Raw genomic sequence first — 27,121 nt, 5'->3', positions numbered from 1 at the left:
AACACAAGGGGAATACCTCGACCTTCTCTTCACTAGAAAGTCCTTTATGTTGACTAGTCAACGTTTATGATTTGTTAGTTACAAATACTACTCCTCCTCACGAACTGCTACACACTGCTTTTAAAAGAAGTTCAGATAATTTGGTGGAACATAACTGAGTATACATAATAAGTTATAATACATCAGGCCACTTCCTTGAGTTTGCTTTTGCCTCTGTAAGCGAACGCGAGACTGCTCCTCTTCGTGTGAAACATTCAGCATAAGGCCTCGTTCTGCAACAGGGACAAGAGGTATCTTGATAATGTCTGGTATTCCCTCCTTTTTTCGCGGTGGCGAGGACAAGGGGAAACACACCATCTTCTTCTTGGTAAACTGATACCAACAGTTATCTAATCATGTACTGTTAGTCGAGGATCACATTCAAGAAACTATCCAGTTACATCCCTGTAAAGTCGGACAATAGGTAGTTTAATGGTTTAATTTAATGGTTACTCAAAGGTGGTCTAGCTTGTAATCGTCTAGAATCCCATTCCAACTGCAGTTTTAAAAACCTGCTGAAGGTCCAGACAACTGCCTCACCCTTATTTTCGCGATAATCTTTGAAAAAATAAAGCACGAGAGGCAAGAATAAACCAATTTCGATATATTAAAATTCAGCCTAAAACAATAGACCTCGGCACGAGGCTCTGGGGAATAAACCCCACAAACTCTTAAGTTATTCCCCGGAGCCCCGTGCTGAGGTCTATTGTTTTAGGCTGAATTTTAATATATCGAAATTGGTCTATTATAAAAACAAGTAGTGATGTCACTTGGGCTGATTTTCAACCTCGTTCCCATGGCTATATGTCTTCAGAAAGGTCCTTGGAACGAGGTTGGTTTTCTTCTGCAGTTTGGTTTATTGCTAATTTTCTAGTCAATCTTACAGTATACAGTTTTCACGCAAGTGTCGCCTTTACTACGCTCTGCGATTAGTTCGAAAATCTCGCATCACCTGAACAACCAATCAGACGCAAAAACAAAACCCAAACGCGACTTGGTCACATGGGTTTTCCCGCGCTTGGCACCAATTACTTGGATTTGCCTCGTGTTCTCATTGGCTATTCGTGCTACTTAAGTTTGTTATGATTGGCCATTGTAATTCCTTGGGGTTTGGTTTTACTAACTTCAACAGCAAAACCGCTCTGGTCTATTTGCACGCTCTATGTTAGTTTTATTCTAGCATATGACATCAGATAAATACAAAATGAAACCTCGAAGATGACCTCTGCCGCCATTACAAAGGTGTGGTAAGGGAATACTTAAGTATTTACAAAGATTTGAGATAGTCTGCCAAAGAATTTTTAGCCCAGGTCACAAACTCTTCATACTCCAGTAGACCGTCTTTATTTTTGTCAAACATTGCGATCAGTTCTTCCGCCTCCTCGTTAGTAAGCACCTCTCCAAACGTGGTGACCACGTAACGCAATTCTTCAGCAGAAATATAGCCATTTCCGTCACGGTCAAACACCCTGAGGACACAACAACAAAAGGCCATTGTAAAGGAGGACTTAAATTGCTTATCTGGTAACCTCCACGTTAAATGTCATGCTTAAAAAAACTTATTTCGCTTAAACTGATCCGCGACCCACGCGAAATAAGTATTTTGCGTGACAATGAAACAGGATAAGACAGGCAGTGAGCAAATAAATTTTAGATATGGGTCGCGTAGTTCCTATGTCTTTCCTCAGGTTGGAAAGGTTTCATATATGGTTTAATCCTGAGAGTCTTCTACTACATATTTGGGATGCATTGCAAAAAGAAAATCTTAAAAGATAAGGATACCAGTCCTCCACCAGCCCCCTATTCCCCTCGAAATTCATCACCATCACCGACTCTCCGTGTATAATGAGAACTATTTCTTCCACCTACTAACTTCAATGCGGGATAAATTAACAACCCCGCCCTAACTCTGGGACGACTTTGGTAGAAGAGTTTTCTAAGATAACATTTGAAAAAAGCTTTTGCACTTCTGTAGTGGTGCTTGAAGCTTCTAGAATAAGACTTGTTGTAAACAGTAACCTAGAAATTGCTTTTAGAGAGCATGCTGCCGGCCAAAGCAGGCGAATGTCTGTGGCTTGATGAAGAGAACTAGACCTCGTTCCCAGGGTCTCTTTTCTTCCACGGAGCGGTAAGAAGAGAGAGTAAGAAGACCCTGGGAACGAGGTTGCGAGGCAATTTCGGGCTGATACTACAAGACTGCCTAAAATTGCCTCACATTCATGCACGGTTGTATTGTAATGCAAATGAGAAAACTTACAGCTGAAGTTAACGTGAAAATGGTTATTAAAATACGGTTACACGGTTACTTTGTCCCGTGAAACCATTTCAACAACAGTTAATCTCCAAAAAAGTTGTTTTTGGTTTTCTTATAGGTAAGCATTTCATAATAATTGTTTAACACATTTCAAATTAAGCCTCGACAGCGATGAAGATAACATTCCTCCTGACCGAAGCAGACAGTTGATGACATTTGTATACACTACTGGTTTCTCAGAACCAACAACAAAGGAAAAATATTACCTCCAGCAAGGAGGACAAAAACCGTCGTCTTAAGGATTCGGAACAGTATTGCCTAAACTGATCATTGCATAAAAGCCTCTTCATTTCTTACAAGGTGTGAAAAGCTCTGAACAGTTTCCTTCGGTGTGAAAGGTGCTTTTCACACCAATATATCATCATCTGTTGTATTGTTTGAACCATGACTGTAGTTTTGAATTATCGTCCTTGAAATTGGCACTTGAAATTATTCCCAATATTAAAATGATTACTTTACGACAGGAGTTTGAGGGGTTCAAAGTTTCCGGTTTCTTATGTCATGACCGTATTGTATATTTTAACGGCTAAGTGTAAACAAGCTACAAGGGATGCACAAAGACTAGATACGGATATTAAATTGCAGACATTTAAAACAACTCCGATGTTAACTTGGCAATAAACAGGTGAGGAATATCGCGAAATTTCCTGTAAATTTTCAAGTGCGTCGGCGGAAAGCACATTACTCGTCAACACTGTACATAAATGTGGGAGTTGATATTGTCTTTAAGGTTTGTTTTTCCTTACAGTGTAATTTTTTTGGAAATCACTTTTGCTGTTTTCATGCACCCCGTATCGTATCAGTTCTTGGCCAGTACGTCATAAGAAAATTACAAAAACATTGTGATTCGTACGAAACGTTGTATTTCTTGATGATCAAAGACCTCCCATGCCCCCTCCACTGAAAAACAACCATGGCTAAATTAGCGGAGGCAGGTGGCGCGGAAGTCTAACACGCAATATTAAGAATGATTCCGTCGTTAATTTGAATACACTCCTTGTTTTCTATCACTTCTAACAAAAAAGGTTCAAAGAAAAAAACCACTTCGGTGTAGGCGTTTCAAATCAAGTTTACAATCCACTTCGAGGAGGGATGAAGTACTTAAAATTCACACTTGTATCTGGTCGGATAAGGTTTCACTTTGTGATCGATTTAATCGTTTTGAACTCTTCTGTTACTCTCCGGACAAACCAAAAATCCTTCAGTGCATAAATTCACTTGAATTAAAAAACAAATAAATGTTTTAAAAAGATCCATATACCCGACAGGGATTTCAAAAATTCAACTTGCGTTCAGTGGCATAATTATGCGACAGTATACTGACATATGAGAAGTCGTATAATTCACAGCCAGTGCTTGACATGCAAAACTTTTCAAATTGCTTTTATGGCGCATGGCCTTTAAGCAGGTTTGTTTGAAATCCTTAATGTGTCTGTGAACTTGGCGTTTTTACCGCGGTGTAAAACGCAAAACCTATTTGAAAATGTTTCTTTTTTTTGTAGCGAGCATTTTGATTCAAATTCAGACTGATTCTTGAGCAGTTTAATTTCTTGCGCTTTTGGTTTTAACACATTTCACAGTAATGATCATGTGGTTTAACAGCCAATATTTGGCTCGCTTTCAATATCAAGCCGCCTTACTATCCAGTGCTCAGTGTAGTTTAAGAAACGAATGCAAAAAGATACAAAGTTAATAACGAAAGAAGTTAAATTGCGACTTTGTCATCGTAGTCAGATAAAATAACGACAGGACCTTTGTGTAATTTCGCTTGATCCTACCCAGCGCAATTAATTGCTGCCATATGTTGAAATAAAATGCATTTTTCTCTGACGGTTGAATTTTGTGAGGTAAAGTTTACACTGATATTTAACTTAGACTATAGTAGTTTTTGAGAAGGAAACTACAACGCTAGAGTCAGAGAGAATTCTTTCTTTCTTACCTAAAAGCCTGTCTCAAATTTTGTTCCATGTCGTCCTTTGAACAACCCTCGAAATGTTTCGCCATGGAAATAAACTCCTGGAAATCGATCACCCCGTCCTTATTTTTGTCAAATTTCTTCAAGGTTTCCTGAATTTCGTGATTGCTGGCGTTGAAGCCGATGGCGCGAATCAGGCTGCCGAATTCCGCCTGATCGATTTGGTCGTCATCATTTCTGTCAAAAATGTTGAAAGCCGTTCGCATGATGTGCAGTTCCTCGCTAGTGAGTTGCGATATTTCCACCGTCATCGCGTCGCGTCGAACGCTGAGACCATCGGTGTTAGATGCGGGAAGCGAGAGACTCCAATGCCGCCGACAAGAGGGCAGTTAACAAGTCGTATCACTCTTGCGTGCTAATTGCGTTACAAACCAGAAATCGCTATTCTCAAAATCCTTAAAGATGCTCTGCGTTCCCTAAAGAGCAAATCGAAGAAAAACAATTTTTCTTCCGAGCGAAAAGTTTTAAAGTGTGCCAGGGATCCTCAGCGCCAGATTAAAACAAAACGCATTGCCTTCAGGCGGAAGGTGTTGTTCGGAAATTCCCAACTAACAAGCGATCCTATAATCAACAGCGTTTCCATACCAACCGCCCGAAGTGGTTTTTGTCTAGGTCATTTCAGGATGATCGCCCGCCGATTGAAATAGAAAATATTTGCGATACATACAGCCCACGGGGCACCACTATATTCAAAACCAAGTAAACAGCTAATATCTCGATAGAGGCTTTCAGACAATGGATTGTTGGGCTGATAAAGCGAAGCGCCGCGTTTTAATGGTTTAATTTAGCAAAGGAACTACGTAGGCAGGGGTTGATATTAACTACACTCAGCAGACGATCTCCTGTTGTATTTCATAATAGGACACAACACAATGGCGTGCAAGCGTGCAGGCAGATAGTGAAGCATTTTAATCTCGGTTTTTGAGAACAGCCTACTCGAGGTTCAATTTCAATTACAGTTCTAAGACAGAATTACTACTGTGACAGCTGTCACCTTAAATGACGCGCGAATTTCCATGACAACTGGAAATACAATGGCTTGATAAGTTGGGCAGATTATAAGTTGGGCAGATTATAAGTTGGGCAGATTATATTGCCTGCCATTAAACGAAACTGCAGATTCACCTGTAGGATAAAACGCGAGTAAAAATGATCAGGTGACTCATTCAAATGCGAAAACGTGCTTTGAAAACTTGCTTTCTTTTTGTTGTAATAGATGGACATGATTAAAGTTGTTAGGGAGATGTTAGAGAAGATTTGCTATCACGGTGATCTTGCTATCACAACGAATATCAAGTTTAGCGCGCTTAACTCATTATACCAAACCAAAACAGTGGATAAATTGATCAACAGAACAAGAGGTAGCGAGGGAACCTTAAAAGTACTCTATCACAGGCACTTGTCACGACAGGTATGTTGCCTAGCAACCACTGTGAATACAAAACACTGCGGGCTCATTCATTTCTTGGAGAAAAGATTGCGAGAAAACTCAAAGCGATCCGTAACTGATTCATTGATCAGGACGAGCACAAGGTAAGTCTTTGCAATAAAAGAATGAAGGCAACCTTGTTTCCAAAGGTCTTTTCTCGCGCCCAAACCAAAGATGGGGACTTCCACCTACCAGCTGAAGAGTTTTAGCCAATCAAAATCTGTACAGAATGTAGCGTCATCATGATGCTTTGTCATTAATATGCGGGATAAGAGATGGTAATTGGAATGAAGGACGGGAGGGTAGGGCTGGCAAGGTAAAGTGCAGCATCGTAAATCTCTATAAGATATCAATATACCGTAAAACAGGAAGGTAATAGAGTGAAGAAATCATCACCTAGAGAAAATAAGTTTGATCTATTACTAGATTCTCACAACTCATATTAAAGAGGAGTGAGTAGTAATCAGTTTGGAGAGTTTCTCATCTAAGATTCAGTCACTTGTTTCTGAGGATAAGATCAAGTAAGTTCGGAACGTGCAAAGAAACACCCAGCTGATTTTCGAGAACAAATTGTACAGAAATTTGCATGCATTCAAGAAAAAAAAAAACGAAAAAAGACTCGAGAAGTGTCGATAATTTCCTCAAGTTTTCGCCATGTTAGCTTCAATGTAAATAGGAGAAATTGAATTGTTTGGCGAAACATTATAAGGATTTGCATCAGAAAAGAATTAAGCTAAAGGGCAGGGACTTTGAAAATAAAATGAGCTTTAAGTCCCAGTGTATTTTGCACTGCTGCGCTATAAATAACAACCTTGTAAATAAACAAACAAATTATTAAAATTGGATAGAAACTGTGCGGTTGATCAGTTGGCTATTTGTTAAGCGACGCCGAGGAGTTAGTGAAGCCGGAAGAACCGAGAACAAATTTTGTTTGTTCTTGGTGGTCTCGCAATTAGTTAGTTATGAAATTTCTATATATTATGCGTTTTAGGTAAGTTAAACAGTAGCGTTTGGACAGACTGACGAAATGTATGCGTAAAACATCAATAAGAATCGTCGTAAAAAAACGCATAAAATTAGCAAAGCCGGCTGAGAGTGTAGCCGAGTCAGGTGGAATTTGTGTCAAAATTTCAACTCTTTTTATAATAATTTTTCGGCTGGAGATGTACATTCCTGTTTTTTAACGATTTAGTCTTAAAATGTCCTTTCTATCAGTTTAAAACACAAAATCATTCTGAAGCGATGTACTCGTCAACAACACTGCCTGGGGATGGAAAATTTCAGGTTGCCTTCGGATGTGAATATGGGATATTTTAAGCATTTTCTGGTATTTTAGCCTTTCTCAGTCTTGGAGTTATTCTGAAAAAACTTTCTAGCATTTCAAAGAAGTATATACGCTTTCCGGCATGCTACAAAGAGAAAATGAAACCAAGAAGTAGCAATAAAGTAATAAAATAATAGCGAAAAACACAAACAGCAAAATTAAATATTATGTTGAAAACTGACAAACGGAATAAAGAATGTTTCATTAACTGCAAAATGTTTTTCATCTTGGCATTCCCCAAAGGCAAATAAACGTAATTAATTATTTATTCGCTTAACACAAAAATAGACATGTTTACTTAATATTTTAACTCGAACACTATCTTTTGTATGTCGAGGAAACCAGAAAGACGTGAACTGTGCGAGATTTTGTCAATATTAATTGTGTGAGATATGCTGATTAAAAGGAAGAAGGCATATTAATCCAAAGTAAAACGCTGAAAATATTTTGTAAAACAGTTATGAGTAATGTTACCCACGAAAAAACTTATTAATTCCGTCTTCTTCCGTAACTGAGCTTTTCTTTCCAAAAATAGCTTGGTTACGCTGTCAAGCAGATGGCAAGATCCGTCCTGTTAAATTAATGGCGAACTGTAAAATTATCCCTTTAATGAAGCACAGAGAACATTAACTATTATAAGAAAGTGCCAATTCGGCGGCTAGATGAAAGTTCGGCTTTAGAAGAGTTCGACTTTTTTTTCTGTTGCTTTTCTCTTTTCGGTGTCGCTGTTATGTCTTGTTGTGACTGGCAAAAACAGGTTCAACCATTAGCAGCCGCTAAAAACACGAAGGGCCTTCTAAGGTATTACCAAATTGAGTTGGAACTGCCAATTTCATTTAGAAATTTCAACCCTGATCGATTAATTTATTAGTGCCGCAATTGGTCTAAATTGAAAATATGGTATAAAACAAATCACACGCTAGTACAATGCGGACACCAAAACGAGCAATTTGGGTCCGATGCGAATAAATTAAGGCCTGTTGAAGTGTATAAAATTAAACAAATTACTTCTCGTCGGACTGTCACAGCTGACAATCAAAGTATTTTTAGCATTTTATGGAGTGAAACTGCAAATGCAAACAGCCATTTGATCCCAAGAAGCGGATGCCCCGTCATTTACTGCTGTGTTATCGGACCACGTTTGGCGCCCGACTCGTGAGTTGCTCTGAGCCAATCAACATGCGCGCTTTTCAGGAGTGAAATTATGTATTGTAAATGTTGTCAGACGCGAAAAAAAACAACTAAAAGATCTGAGGACCAGCTGAATCGATAACCTTTTCGTGCCTCTCTCGTGCAGTTGAACGCAGCACAGATAAAGCGAGACCTTCATCGAGAAATGGCCGCCGCAGACGTGAAACAGATGTCTTTCAAGCAAGCGTTCACCGTGTTTGACCGCGACCAGACGGGAGAAATCGACAGCGACGACTTTCCAACGGCGGTTCGCTCTCTAGGCTACAACCCGACCAACAGTCAAGTGGAGGATGTTCTTAAAGCTGCCAACAAGGGCGAAAAAGATAAAATTAATTTTGAAGAATTTGCTGACATGTTAGCAAAGTTTGACGCAAGCACCAAGGACGATGCCGAAGAATCTCTTCGCGAGGCTTTCAAGTGAGTATGAATATTTTTTTAACTGTAGGGTTTCCAAATGTTTTTTAATGTATGTTTGCAAGCGGATTTAGCCTTTTATTTCCGTAAAAAAAAAACTGTGTTGAAAATCAGCACTGCACTAACGCCCCATGATTGTGAATATATTTTCTCTGCGGATTATTAAACACAACCGTAAAATCTACCAATGGTCGAATTGGCCATCCTTTGATTTTAAGCAGCAAGACTACTCAAAAGTCAGCTTTCGAAGAAAAATAAAAATAATACATCAGCCTTTACACTTAGCTTGGAGGTACTTTAAAAATACGATACGACGGAGTGGGTAATTTCTACTCAGTGTTTTGTCTTGTGCACTTCAGCGCTTGCAGTTAGCTCTTCGTGTCTGGTTTCGGACACGTCTGACTCAACATGATTCAGCTTAAATTAGCTAGCGCTTAAATTTGTCTAATGAAAAACCTTCATCACGAACGAACCTTCCGACAAATATTGGCTCATTGTTGGCCCTAAATCATGGATTCAACTTTAGCTCATTTGCCCTTTAAAACGGTGGGCGATACCGAAGTTATCGCAAGCTGTTACGAGATTCATTTCCCACCAGCAGCATTAGCCGTCTTAAATATACAGATAGGAAAAAAATCTAGATATTATAACTAAATGGTGAAATAAATAAAGCTGAGGGGTTTTTCTTCTCCAGATGCTATCTCTGTCCTTTTGGGGAGGAAGTCGCTTAATTGACCTTTCTAGTTGAATTTCTAAGTCAGGACATAATATTTAGGAGTTCGGGTATTAAAAAATATATATTTCAACCGAAAATATAAATTAAAATGTATGCACGTGCGAGCTGCATTTGATTGCAATATTCTTTTTTTTTTTTTCAGTCCTCTTTTAAGATAACTAATTTATCTTTGCAACATGTCAACGACAACTTAGGAAAATTCACGCAAAGGTGAAAAAGGAAACAAAACTGCCTTTACGTTAGCTAGTGCCTTCGTCGCGAATTTGCCTCGAGCTTAGTTTTTAGCAGTAGCTTGTGTGACAACGGTACTGCTTGACAACTAGAAAAGCTCAACGATAAATAAACACAGCTTTTCGGCCTCGTTTGCATTGGATCCACCTGCCAAGTAACTTGACAGATGGGTTTTTTTAGAATAAGCACATTAACCTCCTCTGCGAGCGTCGCAACAAATTACATAATTCGTTCCACTCTTTTTTGTCTAAAAATGACAACAAATGAGAAAAAAATAAATTAAAACACTCTAGTCGCTGGCTTGTCGAAAATTTGGTAATTTTGGAGGCTTTAGTTTGAATCCAGTGGTGACCCGTGGTTAACACTTCTATTTTTACTAGCAAATTCACACAAAACGGGAAAATATAAATATATTTAAGTTATATATAAATAACGTTTCTGCAAAACCAACATACACATCCGAAAAGCAAGACGCTTCTATAACTTCACCTGGTTCATATAGAATTCCTTTTCAAGAAACAAACAGTACCACACATTTTAGCTTGTGCCAAGCTCGACAAAGCTCCATCGATATTTTATTTTTCCGGCAGTACAGAAGGCAGTGTGCGCAGGCTAAAAATAGCTTTAAGCGGTTGGAACTCTGTTTACATGAAAAGAGCAAAACTGCAGTGCCGCTGTTACTCAGCTCTCGACACGAGAACACATTTTCAGTAAGAAAGTTAGTTTCCAATCATTCATAAAATAAGCACGAAAGCTACAGATTATGCAAAGTGCTGTTTATCTGTGTTTCGCTGCAAGGTTCTGCAGGGAATTCGCACCTGCTTTCGAATCGCTTTGAATTGTGAATATCGAACGTGTTAATTGAGCAGCATTATCTGCGAAAGAACTTAAGACAAATTCCGAAAAGTATACACAAGTCGATCGTCATAAATTTGAGAAAAATCTCGAGTAAATAATAAAGAAATTTGAGACTCCAAACTCAAAGCCTTAACCCGTTTTCTTTTTTTCTTTTAAGATAATTTCCAGTTTCAAGATCATTTCCGCCGGTCATGGAACATTTGCAGCGCTATTCATAACTTGCGCGTTTAAATATAGTGACAGCCATGAAGGATATCGCTATTTTAGGGTTCTGCTATAGATTTTTTTTTTCATTTTCCGCGATTACCTGCAGGATATACACACAAATCCGGAGCGCAACTAATTAAAACAGCTTACAATAATATTTACCTTATATTATAAAAGTCGCAAATATCCCATTGTCTAAATACTCGTTACCATAACAGTGCACTGTAAATAAGACGGGTGATAAGAATTTCGGATTTCATTAACAAATTCTAGGATATGCATTAGGAGACGACAGAATCGGCTCCCTGGTGGTCGTTGAAATTAGATTCCCAGGCATTTTTCACTCCTTTTTAGTCTGGAAAATATCCTTATATTATCAAAACGTGAATCAAGGTGTTACAACAATAAACCTCTCCGAAATACAGTCGCATAACGCCTGTATGTGAGTAGGTCGCTATCAGAAAACGCCTCGCCTATTAATTATCACAAATATACGTTCTTGACCAAATTGTAACCATGAGTAGGTTATCGGCATGTTTTTAAAAATTTTCCTTGAACGTTATTAGGTAAAACGTTTTCATAATTGCAAAGAAGACTGTACTTATACAAGGAACTATGATTACCGTCCAGATAGAGGTTGCTTTAATTTACCGTTTTCCGACACACTGGTGTTAATTGTCCGGCAAGGCGAATTGTTTCCCTAACGGACTTAACGGATGGAGAAGCCCTTTCAAAATATTCAACATCCTTTCAATTTCCTTAAAAATGGTAGACTTCGAGAAAAAAACTGCCGACCAAAAATATACAAAGTGTTTCTTAAGCTGATTAGAATCGTCTTCTCCGCTCTCATTGAGATCAGCTAAAAACTCGGGACTGTGAAGTCGGCCCGTAATGACGAATTGTACTTTAAATAATGACAAAAATTGGGCAAAAAATGACCCGTGTACAATTTTAAGGCTCCGAATAATGTTACTAGCAGCTGTAGGCACTTCAATTTCGAGAGACTAAAACAAGAAGCCTAACCTCGTGGCGAATCTAGACAGAGAAAAAAAACATTGTGGCCATATTACCCCGGTCCACATGACGATTAATAGGCCCTTTGCACGATCTGGTCACATGCAGACTTTTCACAGCCTCTCTATTTACGCACGCGAAAGAAAGAGCGAGCGAAGCGAGCAAGAAGAATAGAGATTTTTTTATTTTGTCTTCCGTTTTGCGCTGGCGTCCAGTTATCTCGTGATTCTATCCCCGAGTACGATCAAATAAAAATACGAGAAAATAAAGGGCTGTGAATAGTCTAGTCACATGGTACGGAATTAATTAGGCTGGAAAGCAAGTTACCCAGTGGGACTTTCAAAACAAAGGAAAGTCGGGCTGGACTGGTACGAGTTCCTTTGTTTTGGAAGTCCCACTGTGTAACTTGCGTCCAAGCATAATTAATTCCGTACCATGCAACCAGATCGTGCAAATGGCCTATTAAATTCCAACTAAGAGCCTTGCCCCATTCCCTTCAGTAAGGGCCTGGGAACAAGACTAATCATCGACTTGTGTCATTTCACAGGAAATTCGACCGTGATGGCAACGGCTACATATCCCCGGATGAACTTCTGTATGTGGTGTGCAACAGTGGCGAGAAGTTGAGCCGAGAGGAAGCGGAAGAACTCATCAGCATGTTTGACAAAAATGCAGATGGTCAGCTCTCGTGGGAGGAGTTTGTAGAGTTCTTCAAGTGTGACAGAGAGGCCCCGGAAGCTAACATGTGCATCCCTGAAGAGGACCTCACAAAGGAAGATACACGTACATGACTTACAATTTAATTTTTTTAAAAGTTCACTCGTTTTTGAGTTGTCACATTAAAAAGGGGGTTATGTCACACAAATTTTTTAAATGCTACACAACATTCCGAATAGCTCATTTTAAAGTTTTGTGCTCAGTGGTCAGGCCTTTGAACAGAAACGAGGCTAGAGTTGACTTTGCCATGATAAAAACCTCGTTACTTTTCAAATATATATTGTTCTGTTCTATGCTAAACCTCGCTTTCATGCAGAGGCTAGGTTACGTTTCAAACAACTGTAAAATGGTCTATTGCTTGAAAGAGAAAAGTGCTAAGAAGTTCTTTTTGGTTCAAACAATTCAAGCAGTTGGCTACCAAGTTGAAACAATATGGGAATGTTTCATATCTTTCAACAGAAGAAAAATCGTGAAGAAAATTAGTTGCCTATCTTCTGAATCTTTGACAAACGTGCGAGTCATTCGCTGCAATATGACTGAGAACTTGGAAAATATCTGTTTAGTAGGCAGAGAAACATCAGAAACATCACGTGCACCACAAAGCATAGGCATAAAACATATGCAACGCACGCAGGCGCAGTGGGAGCAGTAAGGAGCTTAGTCACGGTATTTTGAGTTATTTTGGCCAGTTTCAAACTCACCTTTACATTGAAGGAAACCTGAAAATACATAATAGTTTACTAAGATAGAAAAACACCAAAGAGATAATAATCAACCATAAAGGAACAGGGATGGTGAAGGATGGAGAAGATTAACACGGATTAAAAACGGCGAACTTGAATAATTTAGGCACAAACCGTGACGTAGCTCTGTTAAGTAGCACCTTTTTGTTAGGAGATTTTCCAAGCAAAAGGCGTTAATTATCAACATCTTACTGCGTCAGTGTGTGTCGGCCTATGCTCATGCTTATGCACTAGTAAAAACCAGCTTAAAGAAACGATGATCAGTTGAGTTTCTGCGCTTACTGTTCGTTTGCAATAAAAAGTTTTGGTACACAGGGGCGTGGCCTGGAAGATGCCAATCAAGTATAAAAATTGCCTTTCGGTTACAATCGTTACTGTTGTTAATATTCGCTTAACGTATTCTTCGAGGAAGGGCCTACTAAAAGTATGAGTGAGAGATTCTTTCTTATTATGTTGATACTACACTCTGATTTGAAATGTTTTAATCAAGGGCGTCTAAGTTGGGGCCATACTTTCTATGGGTAACGTTTTTTAAAAGCTTTATTTCTGCAACTGAAATTCTGTAAATAAATGTTACATAACCCTTTTTAATGTAATTCATAGCTTGCTAGGTCGACATGACGTGTTTTCTCGCTGTTCATGATCATTTGTCTTGAACGTTCTCTGAAAAGGGACATCAATTTGTACCATTTTATATTTCTTTAGTTGCTTTCTTTTAAGAAGTAACACGTTATAAAACCGGGGTTTCTGAAACCAACTGATTTCCACGGAAAGTGCAACAGTTATTCTGTTACTATTTGTTATTATACACTGTATGTGTGTAGTGTACAACCAAAACCAACCTTTTTCTACCAAAAGGTACGGAAACTACAGCAACTGAATCCAAGCAACATAACCAATTAATTTACCGCATATACCGTTGACTCTCGCTTATAAACACCCACGGAATTAAGATCTCAAAGGAGTGGTGGCTTCTACCGCTAACTGTTAATTTCTTCACCTCGTCAGTTAATTCATTCACCTCGTCAGCTAATTCCTGGTTGTATAAGCGAGGATTTGACGCTAAAAAGAAACTCGAGGAAGTATACTCGAATGAAAGGAGAATTAAAGAAACAATGTCTTTCATTTCATCATAATTTTGAGCAGAAAAATGTACCTAAATTACAGTATACTTAGTTGTAAGGATTTAGCAAGGTGGAACAATAACAGGAACTCCGACGTTCAGAAGTGATGACTCGCATTACTTTGAAATTTCACGCAGTTATGCTTTGAGCTTCGCGAAATCATAATGACGCTATTATGCATTTATTTTAAAAATGACTGCCACAGAATATTTTTTGTTTGTACAACATTCCTTTACATTTTAAATAACAAAATCAAAGCTTGTAATGTAAAGCAATAAAATAAACTTAAGAGTGTTAACAGAAGAATTAGCGTGTCAGTCTACTCGGTGAGATAACGACAAAAGCTTACAAGAGATGATCAGAAATTAATTTCTCCCGAGATATCCATACAGGACCAAGCATGCATGTCGAGGAAATAAACAAATTGATCACCGAAGAGAAATTACTATTGAATACAAACCTCTCACAATTTCTCAACTAGCGCTACAAGCGTAATCTAGAAACAGGTACCAAGAATCAGTAGCATTACAGCTCTCCAAAACACATGTAAACTCAACAAATATATTTTGGAGCACCTTCTAAAACAGATGGGAGAAATTAAACCTAAGATTTTGCGTTTGGGCATCTTTTCAAGCTTCTAGTTGTTTTGCAATATTAAGGAGAGAGTTTAAACCATGGCCTTTATAGGAAACCTTTCCACGAACTTTCCATTGAACAGTTCCACACGAACGAATTTTGTAACACTTTCCATATACTACTAGTTCCTAGCAATTTGCCACCAGTTTGACATCAACTGGCAAAAGTAATAAAGCTAAATAGAGCTAAATAATACTACACCAACGCATTTCCCACCAGTTGGTTTCCCGCCATTTCAGCTACATCATACACTTTATAAACTATTCTCTTACTAAAAATGGCAAGCTACAAGCTACATTATAGTACCTAGGCAATTGAAAATCCTATACATCAATGGAAGACTTGCTGCCCAGTTCTGATTTGAAGGGATCTAATGCAGGCTGGACTTCGTCCTTAATGAATTTGGACACCTATAGTGGGACCAATAAAACAGGGCGTTAGATTGGAACAATTGGTTCTAGCCAATCACCATCAGCCTTAATGAATTTTGAACACATCTAGTGGGACCGACAAAAGAGGGCGTTAGATTGGTTCAATTGGGTCTGGCCAATCACCATCAGCCATAATGAATTTGGACACCTGTGGTGGGACCAATAAAACAGGGCGTTAGTTTGGTGCAATTGGGTCTAGCCAGTCACCATTAACCTTAAGCTTGAGTCTTCGTGCTCCTCACTCCTCCCCCATTAAAGCAAACCCTTAGTTACCTGCTGTGGTGCTCGTCCTGTGAATGTGCTGGCATCCAAGATGGCGTCTAACTGACTGTGAATTGGAGCAAAGTACTCACAGTTCTTGATCCTTTCAACCAAATCGTTATCTCCACCCTGCTCCTTGACAACCGCTCCAGATTCCTGGGACAGAACGCGGATCTTCTCGTGACAATCCTGTCAGATGTAAAATTGAAAAACATGAGAAGGAAAAATTATTCTTGATTGTCTTAGTGCATCACGAGCTAGCAACTTCAAAAAACAACAACAATGGTCAAGAAACAACAAGAGCGCGTATTAGGCCTAAGCAAGAGGGTCTAAAATGGCCTTTTTTAATCCCACATCTCGCCACTATTTTTGGCTTAATCCCGCCATCCCATTCCACTCAGGATATTTATCCCGATTCCGCGTTGTTAGAATTGCAGTTCTCCGCGTAACGTCCATAACGTATTATTTTTTTGTTTTCCATCCCGCAGCCGTCCGTCAATTTTACAACTATCCCGCATTCTGCCTGTTAAAATGAGCAAATCCCACTTATGCTGGAGTATTCTTATCCCCCATCCCGCCAATATCGCATCGCATCCCGACTCTATTTTAACTCTCATCCTCCTGCATCCTGCAACCCGCCAAACCTATGCTAGACCAGCCAAAAAGGAAGCCGTTTATTAGCTGACTATTCAAAGACATGTTGGTCTGGATCTGCGAGCGGAAGGACCAGGGAAGGCCAGGCTTACATTGCCGTGCAGGAGTCGCCATCCGCCCTGCTCTCTGCGCAACCCTGCACGTTACGATCACGATTGCATAAACATACCTGTCTATTTCCACCGGCCTTCACCATTGCCATTATAATGTTTTCAGACGCCATAAACGGTACCTCCTGACGAATGTGGCGGTCAATAACCTGCAGAGCAAAGAAACCACAAGAGATGGTTAAAAAAGGTTCAGTGCGCTGTTTGCTGCGTTGCCCATTTGTCTGTTTCGTTTGCCTGTTTCCTTGGTTGTCTAAAAATTGAATAATCAAAACATAGCACGTTTCAAATGCCATTCACAATAAAAGGTAATTAACAATCAATTAATGTTTACTTAAAACGGTTTTAACTTGAGTCTCGAAAGTCATTCGCATTTACTTCAGTTTTGCGCCACACTACGCTACACAGTTGGTTTAAAAAACGCGCGCCATTTTGTCATCCAATCAGAAGTCAGACCAGAACTAATCTTAACTCGTTGGCGCACGTTTTCCCGCGCCTCCCGTCAGCTACATGTGTTTGCCTCAAGTTTTGAGTAAGAAAAACACTTCGATCGTTTTTGAATGAGCAATGTCATAAACCAAGTCACCAAATGCACCGCACATTATATTACCACAGAAAAAAAAACATAAATAAGCAAAAGTAAACTAAAAGGGAACAAAAACTCTTGTGTACGTAAAACGGAAGCAAGAATGAGTAATATCAGGAACGATCGTGAAAGATTACGAACGACAAAAACTGATACACTCTCAATTGTTCCATCGGCGACGTATCATTCAAAGACGTCTGGTTATTCGAGTCCAGTCGGTCGAGTGTTAAATGAACAGCAGCTGAATAAAGTTTACAAAAAGTGCTTATGTGTGGTGTTTTTCAAAGACCTTTCGGGAAAAAGCCTTTCATCAGTCGCAAATGTTGGGCGTTAGATGAAAACAAACGTAGTAGCTTTAGGAGCCAATCTCGTTCCTCGAGTCTTCGTTCTTTACTGTGCAAGCTTGACGAAACGAGCGACTCTCGAAAGTTTCGTTACAGGCTCGATTTTAACTGGTTTTAAAAACAATGGATATAAGCGAAAGTAGAACACCAGTGTCACGAATAACCCACGTGTCTGTCAGCCAGGCATGCGCAGTTCCACCTGAAGTCTGATATTTCGGACTTTAATCAGATCTTTCCGGGATCGCTCGTTTCCCGACCGCTGGTAAAGGGAAACGAAGACTCCAGATACGAGGTTGCGTTAAGAGCATGCGGTTTTTCTGACCGAATCACAAATTATCACGAACACGCGAGAGTTCTCGTCACTTTAGAGCGAGGCTTTTCTTATGTATCTCGTTTACCTCTCGATGTAAATGCCTTCCGTTCATAAATTACGATTCAGTTTTGAAGAATGTTTGTTCTTACCTTAGGATAAACCACCAAACCTTCTGAAACGTTCTGTAAAGTGCTAAGTATAATGTCAGCTGTAAGGAAAGCTTCTGCCAAGCTTATTCTCCTGCAAAACAGAGATTTCTCAGTGATTATTTACATGTTTCGATTTCTACTAGTTATACCTCCGCCCAGAAGTGTAATTGGCACCATAATGTTTCTGCAAGGTCACAGTACGACCTCCCTCGGACCTCAAGGGAGGTCCGAGGTTATTTAAACCGTGTTTAAATAAAGATTATCTATCTATCAGGGACTGGGGCGAACCCCTAATCTAAACGAATTTCCTTTTGCAAAATACTTTTCTGTGCCTTAACGAAATTCAAGCACTGATCAAGAAGTAAGTTTGCTAGTCCAACAGCTCATTCTGTACATAAATTTCAGTTTCGTGTGACGTGGTTGCCACCCTGGAAGAAGTAAAAAAAAATTCCTGTCCTTTCCCCAACCTTTAGTTTCAATATCCAGAAAACAAAGTTCATGGACCGAATAAGACTGACCATAAGAAAGCGGCTAATTAATGTTTTATATTTGCTGTAACACTCGTTACCGAAACCGGAAACAACCTTAGAGGTCCCTTAATCAGAGCTCTCAATCTCGAGTCCAGCAAGCGCGCTATTAATTAAACCACGGTTCCTTCACAAGTTGTTCAGTGCGATGAACTAAGTCTCGCCCACGTTCATATGTTTTCAAATTTTTCGTTTTATTATTAGGTCTTGTACATCACCTGTTAGCACTGTCGTCCAGTGTCCTTTCCAGCCACTGTGTTGCAGCGGTCTGCTGTGCATCACCTACAAGCACCATTAAATGGCGGGCAAGACTGCAGCATCTTTCACTTCTCATTGGATTACGCTTGTATGGCATTGCACTTGATCCTTGAACACACACACAAAAAAATACATTAATAAAAGAGCAATTAAAAAAGTCATGCAAGGGAAAATGGACACGAGGTACAAGGCATGGAGGGAAGACAGTGTTTAAATCTAAAATGAACACTATCAAAGTTACTCAGGTACCTCCTAAGGGTATTAATCCGACATGAACTCTTGTCAGAAAGAATTCAATAGGTACCTCAGTAGTTTACTAGAAGTTCATTTATGAAATAAATAATCAATAAATCAATAAAAAAAAATAAAGGAACGTCTGGGAATGTATGGAAGTGAAAAAAGGTGACAGTGGGCGTTAGACGAGTATCTGTAACCAAGTACAGAGGTATGCGGCGGATTTGGTTGAAAGAGATCGGGGAAGTGGGCATGCTGGGAAATCTGTAGGATAGGTTAGGATAGGAAGCCTTTATTTCAACACGATGAGTTTCAAAGCTAAAAGCTTGTGGGGTCGTGTATAAAATAAAAGAAAGACCTAATAACAACGTGATAATAAGTAAAAATTTAGAAACTACTGACCTTATAAGAACCTGATCTATATTTACAATATTTACACGTTATAAAACGTTCAAATATAAATAAAATTGTCATCACGATGCCGCACATTTGAGGCGGACACTACGTTGAATTTAAAATCTTTAAAATAACATTTTGTTTTCAATCGTTTCAGTTTCCTCTGCTTTAGCTGTGAAACTCCATGTTCATTAAAACTAACAGTGTTCCATAAGATAGAACCTCTATACGCGAGCGAGTCCTTTGATTGGTTACGAAAAACAAACGCTGACGATGACTAAGGTCAGTAAAATAACATTCACTTTTAAGGCAGCCACAAGCTGACAATATAACTTATTTCCGCATTGATAAGAACTCTAATAAACATGAATCCCGCAATCGATCCTGATATAGTGTTTCTAGTTTCAAACAGAGAACGTGCCATGATTCCTCGCAAAACGTAGGATATCAGTAATAAATGAGAAATGGGCAAGGAAGAGGTAAAAAACTGGAGAAAGATTCTACCAATAATATGATGGCATCATTATTCGCGCGCGCTTTAACTGTTTACTTCATTCAAGTTCAATTATGACGTAATAATCTACTTAGTGGACGACAAATTCGTTTGACGACCTTTCGCATTCCTGTCTGCGGAGTTTTCGGCAATCTAAAGAACTTGTCCAGGGGCAACGAAAAATATTTCCGAAAAAGCTCTTGCTAAAGTTAAATTACGACGAAAGAGGTAAGTAAACGAAAGAAAAATTTTAAAGACTTGTCCGTAAAAACGTTAAAAAGGTTTACGCGTGAGGTTTACGCCAGCGCAGGATGTGAAATTTCGATTCTCAAGACTAGTTCTCAACTGTACACATAGCAAACAAAGCAGGCGCTTAGCGCACACCTTAAGTTCTTTCTACCATAGTTATGTTTCAACCGATCAATGACAGAGCAATTTGCAGAGAAATAAGACAAAAGTTTCATATTAATATACCGAGTACAATTACCCAGGAAGCAATTCGCGATAACAAGGAAATGTGCACCCGTAAACTTTCTTATCACTCCTATAAAGTTTGTGCCGAGGGTGAGTTCAATCTTTCTTTTTCGTCTTTTAGTCTTTTTCTTTAGTTTTCTTAGTCTACACTACGCCAGAGAAATTCGGAAAAGTGTTTTCACTCTGAAAACGTATCAAATGTTTTCCGTCCACACTACGCCGGATAAGTTGAAAAACGCATCGATCACCGCACCGGTGACTTTGGATTACTCGAGCCAGTTTCAAAATGTTTTCCGGCCACACTAAAACGTAAAGCCGGCGTTTTCAATTTCCTCCGGTTTGAAGAACGTTTTCGAAAAGCTCCGTTTTCGAGGCGGATTAGTGTGGACGGTAGGCCTAACCCTAGAAATAAAGCTGCGTTTTCAAATTTCTCCAGCGTACGTAGTGTGGACTTTTGTAAAGCTTAAGGTTCTGTTTTAATGAAAAGTATGTATTTTATGACGAGTACATTCCAAATTCTTTACATTTTCTGTATCCTTGTATCCTCATATTTTTTTAACTTTTAAAATAAATTTTGGAACTGTCCTATTATTTGAAAAAATTGCGGAAATCAAAGATGGCGAACATTTCAAAATGTGTGACGTCATTTCGTGGTATTGCGCTTTTTTATTGACACGTGATTTTCCCTACTTTAAACAAGTTTGGATACTTTACACATCGTACATTTTGATAACTGAGTGAATACTGAAAAATCCTGTAGATGACATGACGTGACATGACACATGACATGACACGATACGACACTACACGACACGACACGATTGGACATGACATGACATGACTTGACATGACATGACATGAGAAGGGTTGGGTTAGGTTAGAATTTACCCAATCACGAACCGCAGATAAGTATTTCTAAAGCCTTTTCGAGTTTGCGCAAACTTTAACGAGTGTTCTATTCTATAACTCCACAGAAAACGAGAATACGATATTGATTCTTCTTTTTGGAAACTCTACCATAAAATCGACTTTCAAGATGTCAATTATTTTAGTTTGTGTCATCGTTTGGTCAAACGCTCACTAGATGTGACCTTTTACCCACCCTCCTGCATAGTGGTTTCTAAAGTGATATAATGGTCTGAATGTTCCAAGTATAGTTTCTAAAGCATGTTGGGATCGCAGTCTCTGGGAACGGGCATGCCCACACTCACGGTGTTTGCAAGCTAATACTGATGACTCTCGCGTCTTCGGTTTGGGGTAGCCGCCTCTTCTACGACTGTCTGGACTTGTCAGTCTTCTTCGGTTTACTTTGGGAAATTTCCCTATCCAAATAAAGCAGCACTCAACATTTGTCTCCAGTAGTTGGATCAACTTTTCACATTAGTGCCAAGTGATTTCGTAATTGGGTGTCAGTAAACTTGTATTCTACACGGACGAGGTGGGACGGTAAATGGGGCTTGTCGAATGATTGTACAAAAATCGCGGAACCTCTCAAAGCCTTTCCGAACATCGCCCATGATACGACCGAGATGCTGCATCACTGAAGCCCTGACCGCTTCGTTTGCCCTGTTGGAAGTTTGGACGTGGGACATCAGGCCCAGGGAATAGTTTGGGCTTTCAGTAAATTCAGCTACACTTTCTCTTTTTCCGTTTCAACATGTTGTTGCTTCTGTAACTGCTGTTGCCCGCCCATGTTGCAATTTATCTCGTAAGCCATTGGTGTACTAACAAGTGCTTGAGTCCTCCGCGATGGTTTTGACATGAATGTCTGGATAGCAATAACTCATTATACTTAAATCACGTACCTTATTTTGTACAGTAAATCATTCAACATCTTAGTACGTTTTGACATATTGTAAATTGTAAATTGCACTGCAATGCCTGATGGAAGAGGGCTAGGCCTTCATCTCAAGTTAGTTTGGACATATTTGAAGGCGTCAAAACACGCTCCACCCATTCATCATGAATCAATCCTTTCACTCTCACCATCTTGAATTAATTAACCTTTCCAATGTCTAGTCCCATACATTCCCATGTTCCTTTTATTTATTTTTCATTGTTTTAATTGTTTTATTTTCTTTCTGTTTTTTTCTTTTGGTTTCTTTTTTTTTTTCCATTCCTACAAAATGGGAAAATGAACTTTTGGGAAATTGAGTTCAAAAACACCCCCTTAACTGCTTACCTCTTACATGTAATTGGTACAGCTTAGTTTGACCTGCACCCACAAAGCGAGATTCTGTTACCTATATATCCATGGGTGTCTTTCCCCAGTATGCAAGGTTAAACTCTCATTTTCAAGCTGAACTCCTCATTTTGCACTACATAGATAAAATCTTCTCAGACTGATTTAGCTCAGTAAATAACTATGGTCTACATGGTACTTGCCTATTTGATCTTTCTCAAAGGGTTCTTCAATTTCTTTTTGATTGGCTAAAAGCCTGATATCTGTACATATCTAGAAATGGAGAAAAATCTGTCAGTGAATTTGCATGATACAAAATCTGAACATATAACAACATTAAAAAAATAAAGTGCAAGCACTGTGGAGTTATAATATTACTCTACAGTGCTTGCATATTTTTTATTAGTGTAACCATAATAAAATTACATGACATGAATACAAAACAAGCACTATAGAGGGCTCAACAGCGTGAAGGAGAGATGCTGTGCAAGCACATGCAATAGTGCTTTGCTGTCAAAAATACAAGGGCTAGGCTTGAATACCAAGATCAAAATATTACTAAAACCACTTAACCACCAATCTAAAGATTAAAGCAGATCTTATATAATAAGATCTGCTTAACTGATATTAACATAACCTTATGCACAGAAGCCCCAAGGCTGCCAAGAGCTGAAAGACAGTCCAGGTCTACTTTGCGGGTGTATGTTTGTCCTGTGACAATGTAATGGCTTTGAAAACCAGCCATTTCTGTAACAAGTTGGTCCAGTCTTTCCACCTACATAACAAGAAGACAGGGAAAAAAGTTGTAACTGGCCATTTACAGTAGATGCTCAGAGTTCAACACTGTAAATAGTGTAAACACTGTAAATAGTGCACAATGTTGACACTTTAAATAGTGCGCAACAAAGAAGCCGAGTTGAGTTAACCACAAAAACAGCCAACCCTGGCTCCATATACCTAGAGAAAAGGGAAAGACTATCTTGCCAGAACCCATCCTGATTTCAGTGACATTCTGACAGCAGCTAGGAGTATATGTATTTCCACTCCCTCTCCCCTGGTGGGATGCTGCCCAACCACAGGGTTACCTCCCAGCATTAAATTTGCTGGTAACCATTTCTACAGCTGGGTGCAGATGGGAACTGTGAGAGTTAAGTGCCTTGCCCCCAAAGAAAAGATCCCAAACACAACTATGTCAGCCAAGCTACAAACCTAGTAGACTGTTAAAACAGGAAACCTCACATGTCCCTAGAGTCAAAACAAACCACTGTTAAGTTATTGAAGTACAAATAAGGCAATGTAATAGTTACCTTTTCGTGATCTCCATCAAAAAGACTAAGGAAACTAGCCTGGGTACCAGTTGTGCCTTTCACTCCTCTGAATCGTAGATCATGCCGAGCTCTAGTAAGGTTTCTTAAGTCCATAAGGAGATCTGACAGCCACAGGCAAGTTCTCTTTCCTACTGTAGTCAACTGAGCAGGTCTGTAGAGAAGAGGTAACATGATCAGTTCCATACTTCACATGAGGATTGTACAAACATGGAGAGACAAACATGATTGAACACAAATATCTCTCACATTCTTATAGACTACGTACAATGCTAATACTCAGTACAAATAAAAAAAGACATAACAAGCCACAGTTTTGTCAAATTATATTTTGAATTCATTAAATTCAACTGTTTTACAGAATTATGTCCTACAAAAATAAATGTAATTTAGGCCCTCACACATATCATTCCCAGGCCATAAATGATCATTATGTACAAATATTTTAACACTATGTTTAACAAATTTTAATACTTCTGAATATTTAATATTTTCATAATATTCTAACATTGTATGTTTGAAAAACAAGAGACAATGGGACTCTAAATGTCATTAGAAAATCCAATAGATAGGCTCATACAATGCACTTGAAAGGCCACAGCTCTATGACCCACTACAAGCATTCGGATTCCTAGCCAAACTATTGGTAAGATTTGCAATCTCAAAGTCTAACATAAAACTTCTGCTTGAGAATTTCACTTACTGAAAATGTGTGTAGCCAAGAGTGGGAATTGACTTGTACTTCTCTGCAAAGCCTGACAGCCTTTCTATACACCTAGCAAGCTTCAAGTAAAAACAAATTTGTATTGATAGAGCAAAAGAAACACAAAGGTAACCATTAATACGCAGCGTCTTGTACTGACCACAATTGGGAAAAAACAAATAAAAGTAAACTGTTGTGCCACAAAATACATGTATATACTCAATTGTTTTTGCCATCCACGTGGCAGGCCTTCATAACACAAATATGGGGATGCTTGTGTTGCAACTAACAGCAGATAAACCTGGGAGACATTCCTTGTTATTTAGTTAGTCTTAGACTGGAAGTGACTACTGTCATGCTTTTGGCTATGTTTGCCACTTAGTTCTGTGTTAGTGTGCCAACCAATATTAACTTGGATGTTTAAAGTCAGATAATGTATGCCAATACTCTTGTGTAAATAGCAAATACTATCAAGACTTGTAAGGAGGCTTAAGGTCACATGCCAAGTTAAAAATTAACCTGCCAATAATGATAAGTCTTATCTAGTACTACTATACAATGCACTGAGAAGATAAGTGAAGCTTAACAAAGCCTACATAAAAAGGGACGTACCAAGACTCTTCAGTATATGAAGTGCCAGTCACTTGTCATACCAACCACAGAAGGTGCCATTATACCAAATAATGCACTGTCTTCGATTTATGGTAATGTGTACAATATTTAATAACAATATTTATTCAATACCAGATAGTGAAATGATCTCAGAATAGCAACAATTAAACTCAGTTTTCCCTGATTATAATCTATTTTCTCCTTCATAAATACAGTGAATTAAACAAATACAGTAAGGAGAATCCCAAACCTGGAAGAAATAAACTTAGTATTGAAGCAGTGTGCAATTAAATTGCACACAAGAGTATCTTGGTTACCTTTGGAAGTAAGATGTCGAAAGCATCCTTTATTACAATCAAGTCCTATAAAAGATTTTAAAAAATGTCTTAAGGAATCAAGAGGTATTTCTTGACCGAGTCAGAGAGAATTTTCAGCAAAGACACTATGCAAGGGAACTAATCAGGGTAATGTGTATGACAATCTCAAACTTTGCTCACAAACCTTGAAGCTAACATTGATGTGGAATCATTCTGCATGTCTAAATATGCACTGACTTTGACCCACAACTGTGTAAGGGATACATTAAAGGTTTTTTTTTCAATGGTATTATAATAACGACATCATTTATCATCAGAAGTAGCGGGCTGACCATGAATAACTTTATAGCCAGCAGTTTTATCTGACTACCAGCCAATCTCGTTCCCAGAGTCTTCGTTGCCCTTGACCAGCAGTCGGAAAATGAGAGCTCTGCGAGCAACCATTTTGAATAACTGAATTCTGCCCATCCGATTTCACTGTGTAGTCTGCGTCTATAGCGCACACCTGAAATGGTTGCTCCCAGAGCTCTCATTTTCCGACCACTAGTCAAGGGAAACAAAGACTCTAGAAACGAGATTGACTACCAGCCCTTAATGACAGCCTCACAGTAGTATCATAGGTTGGTCTAACATGGTTGCCTGAGTCAGGGTAGTCCTGAAAAGGCCTGTTATTGACATTGTTGCTGATGAGTTATCTGACAGCCCGAGTGAAAGTCATCTTCAGAGTCAAATGGCTCTTGATTCCGAAGGTGACAGTAAGTTCTCCTTTTAAGATATTTTATACTATAGACAGAAAGTGCTGCCAGTTACTGCTGAGCAACATGTTGACTGATATGCTAGGTTAATAGTCTGGAGACATGGATCTCACATTTAGGTAGAAAGGCTGGAAGTGGAATTAATAATTTCCCAATGAGCCAGGAGCCAGGAGAAATAACGGAAACACTTAACAAAAGTGCATGATTTTTTGGTGTTTTGCCATTCTCATCTCACAGCTGTGCTCCTTTTGGTCAGGATTACAGTCCTGGATGGCTTTTGCAACACAGTAGTTTCTTGGTGCTGACCAAACAGAGAGCAGTCTCTGGGGGAGAGAACGTTTTGCAATAAACCGGCAGGAACCAGAATAAAAAGGTGCTGGAAGTGGAATGGGGAAGTTCAGCCCCCCCCCCCCCCCCCCTTCCATCACCCCCTCTCCCCACCCAAAAAAAAGACTTCTCCCTCTCCCATCTCCTACCACTGTTACTTACTTTTTGACCCATAGCCCTAGGCCCTAAAACTACTTTTGTACAATAACTTACAGTGTTATCGCCAACATAACAAGAGGTAGCTCCCAAATGTATAATGGGGGCCGCCTTTGGACAACATACACCAAATGTGTGCACGTGTGCCATGACATCATGTCTACGCTTCCTCTCCTCAGAAGCCGCAAGCTTGTAGTCTATATTCGTCAAGTTAGCTTCCATTTCCTGTATTTGCTCATCTGTGATATCTAATCCCAGCATCTACAAAGTCAAAATCGTTTAACTCCACTGAAATCCTGTGTATGAACTGTTCTTCGAAAGGCAACAAATTTTACCTTCTCGGATTTCGCTAGAAAAAGCCATAACTTTCTCCATGTTGAGAATTTCTTGTCCTCGGAGAAGTTAAACGCCATTTCAGGACTAGCATAACGGCTTGTAAGAGGGCTTCGATACACAGAATGAACTGAATCTCCCGCCATGTTTCCCGCCATGTTGGATTCCAATGAGACCGCGATCATAAAATTTTCTGCCCAGCAACTACTTCAAAAAAAACTGTGGACTTCCA

The 27,121-nt window shown here is 39.2% G+C and overlaps 3 protein-coding genes across 4 annotated transcripts; 1 reads left to right on the top strand and 2 right to left on the bottom strand.

The window, feature by feature from the left end:
* Positions 1–102: 102 nt before the first annotated feature.
* Positions 103–5,068, bottom strand: LOC110049626 (neo-calmodulin-like). Its single transcript, XM_020755430.2, has 2 exons — positions 4,293–5,068; positions 103–1,508 (listed from the first exon to the last, which is right to left on the bottom strand). The coding sequence occupies exons 1-2, from the start codon at positions 4,577–4,579 to the stop codon at positions 1,307–1,309; spliced, it is 489 nt and encodes a 162-aa protein (XP_020611089.1). The 5' UTR covers positions 4,580–5,068; the 3' UTR covers positions 103–1,306.
* Positions 1,367–27,079, bottom strand: LOC110049607 (adenylosuccinate lyase-like). 2 transcript variants are annotated; one of them, XM_020755410.2, is made up of 13 exons: positions 26,892–27,078; positions 26,614–26,817; positions 25,319–25,363; positions 24,390–24,469; positions 23,669–23,840; positions 22,999–23,136; positions 22,565–22,634; positions 18,543–18,690; positions 17,798–17,888; positions 16,468–16,557; positions 15,657–15,833; positions 15,259–15,362; positions 1,367–1,508 (listed from the first exon to the last, which is right to left on the bottom strand). In XM_020755410.2, the coding sequence occupies exons 1-12, from the start codon at positions 27,072–27,074 to the stop codon at positions 15,276–15,278; spliced, it is 1,485 nt and encodes a 494-aa protein (XP_020611069.2). In that variant the 5' UTR covers positions 27,075–27,078; the 3' UTR covers positions 1,367–1,508; positions 15,259–15,275. The 2 variants fall into 2 exon arrangements, with proteins under 2 accessions (XP_020611069.2, XP_020611071.2); XM_020755412.2 differs by lacking the exons at positions 1,367–1,508; positions 15,259–15,362 and adding an exon at positions 15,460–15,531 and having other exon boundaries at positions 26,892–27,079.
* LOC110049609 (neo-calmodulin-like) lies at positions 8,017–14,622 on the top strand. Its single transcript, XM_020755413.2, has 2 exons — positions 8,017–8,689; positions 12,280–14,622. The coding sequence occupies exons 1-2, from the start codon at positions 8,418–8,420 to the stop codon at positions 12,521–12,523; spliced, it is 516 nt and encodes a 171-aa protein (XP_020611072.1). The 5' UTR covers positions 8,017–8,417; the 3' UTR covers positions 12,524–14,622.
* Positions 27,080–27,121: the final 42 nt, after the last annotated feature.

This window comes from Orbicella faveolata, unplaced genomic scaffold (assembly GCF_042242905.1).
Source record: "Orbicella faveolata isolate gen_17 unplaced genomic scaffold, um_ofav_v1 contig_2, whole genome shotgun sequence".
NCBI lineage: Eukaryota > Metazoa > Cnidaria > Anthozoa > Scleractinia > Merulinidae > Orbicella > Orbicella faveolata.
This window is presented reverse-complemented; position numbering and strand designations above follow the sequence as displayed.